The sequence below is a fragment of the Neomonachus schauinslandi genome, chromosome 7 (genome assembly GCF_002201575.2).
Source record: "Neomonachus schauinslandi chromosome 7, ASM220157v2, whole genome shotgun sequence".
In the NCBI taxonomy this organism is placed as follows: domain Eukaryota; kingdom Metazoa; phylum Chordata; class Mammalia; order Carnivora; family Phocidae; genus Neomonachus; species Neomonachus schauinslandi.
This window is the reverse complement of record NC_058409.1, coordinates 149992921-150001384: the sequence shown is the minus strand read 5'-3', so window position 1 is coordinate 150001384 and position 8464 is coordinate 149992921. Positions and strand designations below refer to the sequence as shown.

General features: G+C 62.8%; 1 protein-coding gene across 2 annotated transcripts in view; it reads right to left on the bottom strand.

The window, feature by feature from the left end:
- Positions 1 to 6883, bottom strand: part of TERT (telomerase reverse transcriptase) — a 21791-nt gene extending 14908 nt beyond the window's left edge. Inside the window, exons 1-4 of one of the 2 annotated variants that reach the window (XM_021687107.2) lie at positions 6663 to 6883; positions 5244 to 6549; positions 1832 to 2027; positions 387 to 567 (exon numbers count right to left, since the gene is read on the bottom strand). In XM_021687107.2, coding sequence (XP_021542782.1) covers positions 387 to 567; positions 1832 to 2027; positions 5244 to 6549; positions 6663 to 6881 — 1902 coding nt within the window. In that variant the 5' untranslated portion in view covers positions 6882 to 6883. The remainder of the gene's footprint in view (positions 1 to 386; positions 568 to 1831; positions 2028 to 5243; positions 6550 to 6662) is intronic. The other variant, XM_021687108.1, reaches the window with a different exon arrangement.
- Between the last annotated feature and the right edge of the window lie 1581 nt (positions 6884 to 8464).

The window sequence follows — 8464 nt, the reverse complement described above, 5'->3', positions numbered from 1 at the left end:
GGGGTGAGGTTCTTGGGGGGTGCTAATCCCAGAGGTAAGGTGCTGCGGGTCGCTGGAGCCCCAGCAGGCTGGCGGCAGGTGATAACGGGTTCTTCCTGTGCTTGGCTCCCGGAGCGCACAGAGCCCCTGCAGCGGCTCCAGAAGCCGGGGCCCGGTGTGGGCAGCCGTGTCATGAGAACCGGGGTTCTCGGAGGTAGTCTAGCACCTTGCAGGACTGGGCTTCCTATGAGCTCCTTGTCTACACTGGGGCACCCGGCCCCGTCAATGGTGCTCTGCTCTCCTGTGGGCCTGCCATGTTGCAGACCCTCCTCCTGGCCTCCTGTCCACCTCCACACCCAGCTGGGGGTTCCATGCACTTGACTTAGAAATGAAACAACAGCGCTGACCTTCTTGTCTCTGCGGAATGTTCTGGCTCCCAGCACGTAGTCCATGTTCACAATTGGCCGTAGCCCACTGGGCTTGGGGAGGAAGCGGAGTCTGGACGTCAGGAGAGCCGCTCTGGCTTCCTGGTGTCTTCGGACGTCTGCTGCTGACAGTTCTCGGAGATGCACACGCGTGAAGTGTTGTCTGAAACGGAGAAGCTCGTGGGCTGCAGCTCGGCAGGTACGCGAGAAGCCCAGGGCGGGTAAGCCTGCCAGAGAACGGCCGGGCTCCTCAAGTTGGCAGAGCCAGGCCCCCAGCAACCCAGGATGCTGTGGCTGGCCACCTGCAGGAGCACCCTTCCACGGTAGGTGCCAGGACACCTGGTTCCCTCCAGCACAGAGCCCTGGGAGGCACAGGTGGGGGCAGCCAGGACCTTCAGGCAAGGGCGGAGGGCGGGGCAGGTGGTGACCGGTGCAGCCCCTAGAGGAACAGAACCCTCACTCCACGGGCCCACCAGCTCCCTGTCACCCATGACCTGCAGCCTTTCCCCCAACACCACCCACAGGCAGGGGCTGACGGCCCCAGGAGGGAAGGGCAGTATGCAAGCCCAGCCCACCCTGGGGACTCAAATGCCCACCAGGCAGGGCGACAGCTTCCACAGGCCCCACAAGGAGTCTCAAGAGCTACTTTGGATCAGGTGCCATGAAATGTTTAAATTATTAAACAGGCTGCACTATTACCTCAACCTACGATAAAGGCCCCCAGACCGTCTCCCAGATGCAGGAGGACACAGGCCCAGTCCAGCACCCTCTGCAGGAGATGTCCTGACTCAGGGCACGGGTTTGACCCAAATGCAGGATGCAGCCCAGGAGCCCTGACCTCGCCACTTTCAGGGCCTTGCCAAGCCCTGTGAGGACACTGGACGCGTCAGCCAGCCCAGGCTGCGGAGAAGCACAGCTTGTCTTTCAGGCTGGCAGACCATCCCGGACGGGATCCCGATCCAGCCTGCGTTCAGCACGATCCTTCAGAGGGACATAAACAGCCTCTGTGACAAGCCTAGCAGCCACTCAGGCAAGTCAAGCTGGAAGGAACTGCCTCGGGGTCCTGCTTCCCGAAGCACGCATGTCCCCAGACCCTGCCCGCACACCGTCCACTGATGAGACAGCCCCACTCATTCCATGTGAATTAAAAGAGAATCCGACCCATATGCCTGGATCAAGCCAACGACCTGTCTGCGAGGTTGGTTCCATTCAGTACAAACTTCTTCCACTTTCGAGAGCCTGGACCCCAGGCAGCCCAAACTCTGACGTCACAGGTAAACAAAGGGGGGCCCCGGGAGTCTGTGCCCAGCATGGGACCCCCAGCGTGGGATCCCTAGGGGTCCTGCGGCCGGCTGGGCGGGCAGGACGCAGGGCTGTCATCTGCACACACAGGAAAAACCACGAGCGAGCGGCATTGACCAAGACACCTGATTCCTATGCTCTGTAACTGGCTCCAGACGCTCTTCCGATAGAAGAAGAGCCGGTTCTTCTGAAACGTGGTTTCCGTGACGTAAAAAAACGACCTGAGCAGCTCAACCACGTACGTGCCCATCAACCAGCACAGGAACCTGGACAGGATCTCCTCTCTCCGACGGTGCTCCGCGGCCGGGACACAGCGAGCCCCTGAAACGGGAAAGGTACAGACACAGTGTCCACCCAGCTGCCCATCGCAGCCACACCGGCCGCTGGAAACGGGCAGGTGGGGACCGAGGTGCAGGGAGCACCATCCTCAGCCAGAGGAGGGATGCATGCTGTTAACGATGCATCTGCCGATTACGGGAAGTGAGAGCACTCTGGATGTGTCGGGCCTTATTAGTTTCACGTTTCCTTTCCTACTTTGTAATGTGGCTACCGGAACGTTTGAATTACACATGCAGTCACGTTATATTTCTACTGGACAGAGAGCCCAGGGCTTCGTCATCAGTCCTGGGTTACAAGCGGGATGGAGAAGCAGAGACACGCTCTCCATATGGGGATGCAGCCACTCAGCCGCTTCACCACTGGGCAGTGGGATCCAGAAATGCCTGTAGCTTCCCAGGCTGGACTACGCAGGAGCTAAGGGCCGCCAGACGCTGCGCAGCTGGGAACAGGCAGCAGGGGGCTGCGAGCACTGACATGGGGCTGGGGACACGCCCCACAGCCCAAAACTGTCCTCTGCATCCCTGTGTATTTTATTCTGTGCACTCGGAAAGGTCACGAGAAGGTGTCACCAGGCTGCCACAGAGACCACGGCACACGGAACCGGGGGCTTCACCACGAATAACAGACATGGAAGAAACTGTGAAGGAGCAGGAAAGGGACCCAGAGGCTGGGCTGGGGTAGAGGACAGAATGGTGAGGGGGGAGGGAAGAAAAGGGCAGCGGACAGAGCTCAAAGAACACTGACCACAGAGCACAACACGACCTCTATCTTGGGGCGTAACCAAGGTCGTGGGAAACTGCATCAGGCCCTCATGTTGCTCAGGACAAGGGACCCTGAGAGCCGCATAGCCAGCAGCTCCTAACCGCCACTGGGGGGCAAACCGGGAAGGAGGGTGGAGTGGGAGAGGCGCACGGGACCCCGGAAACGGGAAAGGCAGACAAACCGGAAGGAAGATGAAAGGGGCTTCAGACACGTCTGCAGTCGAGGAAAGAAGTCAGATTCTCCGGGTTAGTGGCAAAGATCGACAGACTGGACGGAAGATAAAACACCAGCCGCTGCTGGGCCGGGCCCCAACCACAGGGCTCTGGGAAGGCTGGACGCCGACACCCACCAGGAGAAAGCTGGCATGCCGCTCGGCGGCACCAGAACAGACGTTCATGTAACGGGCACAACAGGGCACGAGGGAGATAAAACTTCTAAAATGCGCACACACCTCATAAAACCTGACGTAAATCCCGTCGGAACAGGACGGAAGGGACAAGCCCGCCCTTGAGGAAGACGGCGCTCCCCTGAGCATCTCGCCCTCAGGAGGGGCACAGGGGTCTCGGGCGGCGTGAACATGGCAACCGGCCACAGGCCTACAGACGCCCAAGGGACACGCACGTCTGCCCAGCCCCACACTGCCGGGATCCTGCACACAGACCACCACACAACCGAGTCACAAGTCAGTAGGAAAGATCACACACAGCTCAACAACTTGCTGATCTAAGCAGAAAGCGTAGAAGAAACTAGAAACTTAGAAGCGACTGAAACTGGACACGTGCAGACACAGGCAGAGCTGCGATGCGGCTAAGACAGAGCCAAGAGGGAAACACGGCCAATAGCCCCGAGAAGCAGGAACGCCGGGGACCCTGACGACGGGGGACACGGCCCTGAGGCCCACCTGCGGCCTCTAGAGCCCACTGAGGACCCTCCTGAGACAGCGGACTCCACTCTGAAGGTCAAGGGGCCGCCGTTCAGACCGCTGTGGGGGCGCACATAAGTCGATGGGACCAGATGACAGCACAGCCCACGCAAGAGCCATGTGTGCCCGGGGTGAGGGAATAAGGGCTGCCACCAGCCCGACGTGGGCCATGGGGACAGGCCGTGGGGGGGCACCTCCCCAGTTTCCATCAGGAATCCATTCTGTGACATCTAGTGACCCCGGGCTGACGATGTGGACGGCCCGCAGTCTGGCCTCCGGGGATGGGGACGGGTTTCTGATGGGAGTCAGAGGGCAGAGTGGCAGGCAGGACATTGGTCGAGGCTAGCTTGCCAGAGGCAAAGGCCCGGGTGCTGTGGACCGAGCCCCTGCCCGAACTGATGGTCTGCACAGGGGAAGGGGTGTCCCAGCAGGGGAGGGCGGAAAAGGTGACCACGAGAGCCATGCTTAGACAGCCTTGGTCTCTAAGTGTCATGTAATCAGCCCAATGGGCAATGGGCATGGCCATGGCCAAGGGACGGAGCAGACGGCCAGGGCCACAGCTCGAGTGTGCAAGGACACAGGGAGGTCCAGGGGCTGGGCCCCAGTCACCCAGGAAAGCAGCAGCTCCTTCCTGAGTGCAGTGCACAGAGGCATGGCAGTCCCCGTGTGAAGCCGGGGACAGCGTCACGCAACTCAACTCTTTCCACTAAGTGAGCGTCAGCCTGAGCGCAGGTCCTGTAACAGCCTGTCCACCGGTGCGAACCTTGGAGGCTCAGCCACGTCGCGGCACCGGGAAGGGAGCGGCTGGTTACGGGAGTAGAGGCATGTCAGGTGCGAAGTTCTAGACGTGTGCTGTGCAACACGGTGCTTACATTCTGCAATGCTTCCTGCACACTTAACCGTTTGCTAGGAGGGAGGATCTCAGGCTGTATGTTGTTTCCTCACAATTAAAAAAATAATAATAACCTTACAAACCTGAGTTACTGGGAGGTTGCCCCTCTGTCTGCCATCACCTGGCCCCAGAGCCTCTTGGGGAACTGGAAAGGGTGTGCCCCTGGCCCCCATCCGAGGCCATTATAATCACGATCTTTGGAGATGAGCCCGGGCATATTTTAAGCCGCCACCGCCAGAGACTGAAATGGATATCCCAGGTGGTAACCTTGGCTCTACTAGAGGGCTCTGCAATCTTCTTTCACCTAGAAGTCTCAGATGTTTTGGGAGCTTGGGGGAGGTCAAATGGCAAAAATCCAGGGTCTGTCCTTGTTGCTGCTTCCCACCGGGGAGGGCAGGGAGGGTGGCCGGTGGCTGGACCTGTGTCCCCACATGTGCTCACTGCGTGTCCCCAGCTCCTGCCTGAGTCCATCAGCGCCTCCAAGTTTTATGTAAATGGGATGCGCGGGATCAGGGGTGGAGGATGGAGCCCCCACCTCAAGTCCGAAGCCAGGTGCATGGGGAAGGTTGGGAGGGAGGGGCCTGCAGGGCCAACCAGGCACCTGCTCACCTGGGCTGCTCACCTGGGCTCCCGCGCAGCCAGGTGCAGTCCTGCACTCGCATCTTCCACGTCAGCTCCTGCAGCGAGAGCTTGGCGTGCTTTCCCAGAGAGATGAACTTCTTCACGTTCCTCAAGAAGCGGCGCTGGTTGTGCCTGGAGCCCCAGAGCGCAGCGGGCACCAGCCAGCACAGGCAGGCCCGCAGGAAAGCATACACCTGCCAGGGGCTACTGTGCCGTCCGAGGAGCTGCACCAGGCGCCGCGGGTCCGCCTTCTCCTCGGGGGCTGCCGCGGGCCTCTCCGAAGGGCACACGCCCACTCCTCCGCACGCCCGGTCGCTAGGTGCCTCCCCGGGGGCCGCGGCCCGAAGCGGGCAGTGGGTCCTGAGAAGCGCACCATGCGGGCACCGCGCGTGGTTCCCAAGCAGCTCCCGGAACAGGGGCCTCATCCGCCAGTAGCGCGCGGGCAGGCGGCGCGTCATGCGGGCAGCCCCTGGCCTCCGGGGCTCGGAGCCCAGAAAGATGGTCTCCACGAGTTTCCGGGCCCCGGTCAGGCTAGGCGGCAGGGCGCTGAGCAGGAAGGAGGGGCGCAGCCGCTCCCTGCCTCCCGAGCAGTAGAGGAAGTGCTTGGTCTCGGGGTGCGCTGGGTGATGGGGTGCTCCCTGGGGCCCCTGAGATGGCTGTGCGGCCGGGGAGGAGAGGCGAGTCCCAGGGGGCCCTCCCTCCCACGAGGCAGCTTCCGCAGCGGCCCTGACAGGTGTCACTGCGCCAGGTTTGCTGTCACTCGGCCCGTGGGCCCCGCCCAGGTGGGCCTGGGCAGAAGGCCTGTTGGTCCCCCGCTCCGGCTCTGGGGTCACGCGGCGCCTGGGCCTCTTGGCCGGAGGCGGACTGTTCCCGGATCTGCCCCGACGCCGCCTTGCGCCAGAATTCCAGGCCTGGCGCGTGGGTCTGAGGTCCATCCGGGTCCCAGGACTGCGGCCGCGGGACGCGAGGGGCCGAGCCACGGCGGGGACGCAGAGGTCGTAGAGCGGAGGCCCACACACCTGGTAGGCGCAGCTCGGGGCCACCAGCAGGTAGAGCGCGCAGCGCGTGAGCAGGTGGGTGAGCACATCGTCGCCCACGCGGCGCAGCAGCAGCCCCCATGCGCCGCTGCCACGCAGAGTCTCCGTTACCGTATTGGGCTGGTAGCTGCGCACGCTGGTCGTGAAGGCCACGGGCGGCCCGCCGCGGGCTCCGTCTAGCAGGGCGAAGCCGAAAGCCAGCACGTTCCTGGCGCCGCGCTCGCAGAGCCTCTGCACCACCCTGGCCACCAGCTCCTTCAGGCAGGACACCTGCGGGGGTACGGGTCCTGAAGCCCTGGGGACCGAGGCCCCCGGGGGCCTGAGCGCGCCGCCCTCCCTCTCCCGCCCCGGCAGGCCCGAGCCGGGTTCCTGGGGCAGCCCACCTGGCGGAAGGACGGGGCGACGAGGGGCGGCCGCGCGTCCCAGGGCACGCACACCAGGCACTGGGCCACCAGCGCGCGGAAGGCCGTTGGGTCCCCACGCCGCACGAGCCGCCGGCCCTGGGGCCCCAGGCGCCGCAGGAAGGAGACCAAAGACAACACCTCTCGGTAGTGGCCCCGCAGCAGGGCGCGCACGGCGCGGCACCGGGGCGCGCGCGGCATGGCCGGAGAGGGGCGGGTCCGCAGGAGGAAGGGGCGGGCCCGGGAGGGGTGGGGGGGGGTCCGCACTAGGAGGCGGAGCTTCGGGGAGGAAGGGGCGGGGCAGGGGCGGGGTTGCGGCGTTCCGGGGTGTTGGCGCCAAGGTGTGGCGAGGCTACTGCGTGCTTTGGCCGTGCGACCGCATCCTCTCCACCCACGCCCCGCGACCCCTTGCAGGGTGCCGCGGTCGCAGCGAGGGTCGCACAGCGGGGAACGGTGGGGGTGGCCGCGGCTCTGGGGGTACCCACGGGGAGCCCTAACGTGGGGCACCTGGTGTGCTCTGCGCCCTGTGTTGAGAGGGCCCCATGGTTTGTCTCTTTCTCCCAGGGGCCGTGATCCAGGCACTGAGGGCTGCCGAGGGGTCCAGCTGGGGAGGGGGTGATGGAAGGAGCAGGATAGCAAATGTGCGACGGGGTCCCAGGAGAAGAGTCGCTGGCGATCCGGCCACATGGGCCTGGGCGCAACTGAGGGCACGGGCGAGTGGGCTGCGAGCCGGCAGCGGCCGATCTTCCCTGCCAACTTGGTCTCCTTGCCCCTGGACCGCCCTTTCTCCTTGTTCAGGTCCTTAGGCTTCTATTGTCTCCACCAGAAACAAAAACCCCAAATCAATTCCCTGCTAACCGTGTCCGTGAAGGGCGAAAGAAATCGGAGCCACAGGGCCTGTTTGGCACCATGTGCAGGCTCCTCATACGAGCTCCAGCTCCTTGCATGCTCCGAGACACCCCCAACCCCCAAGACGGGACTGGGCAGGCGGAGGGACCTGTCTGCGACCTCAGAGCCCTTTCCGGCCCAGCCCAGAATCTCCACAACACTGATGGTCCAGACCCAGGGGGACAGTTTTGACGATGCCGGTCATGATGCTTGAACAAGACACTTCAGAGGAGCCACCCTAATGAGATTTCACACAAACACAGGCTCCGCGGCACGTTCAGGTTTGAATCCCTAAGCAATAGGCAAACCTGGTCTCAGGAGGCTCCCGGGGTGACGTACCTGAGCTCAGCAAACACTGCGTGGCTGGGCGACTGTTAACCTTTCACAACGTAAGAACCGTGGTCAGGAACTTGCTCTTGTTCTCGGCCGCAGCATTTGAACAGGCCTCCCTGCCAGTCCCCTGGGCGCCGGGTGTGCGTATTCATGGCGCTGGCGGAGCCTGGAACACTCGGATTGGGTCCCGCCCTGTACGGTTCCACTGAACCAGCACTGTGGCCTCCGGGGCTGTGTTGGAGACCCGCTCACTTCTGCCACTGGTGCGTTTGCCCACTGCTGGGGGAAATTTGTTCTTTTCCGACAGAGTTACTCTGATTCACCTGGGGAAACCTGCTCAGGAGGCAGATGTTCTTAGAAAGAGCGGAACAGGGGAAACCGAGGCAGAAAAGGACACACCCATGTTGATGGCAAGGAAGCGTTCCCCCAGAGTGAATGGAGACCGTTCATCTCCGGTGTCGCCTGTGTGGTTAACTTGCCGCGGGAAGCGGGTGATAGTCTGAAATCATTGCGTCGTAAACTTGAGAAATGTCCTGAGAAAAAAATCGATGCTGTTGGCTCGA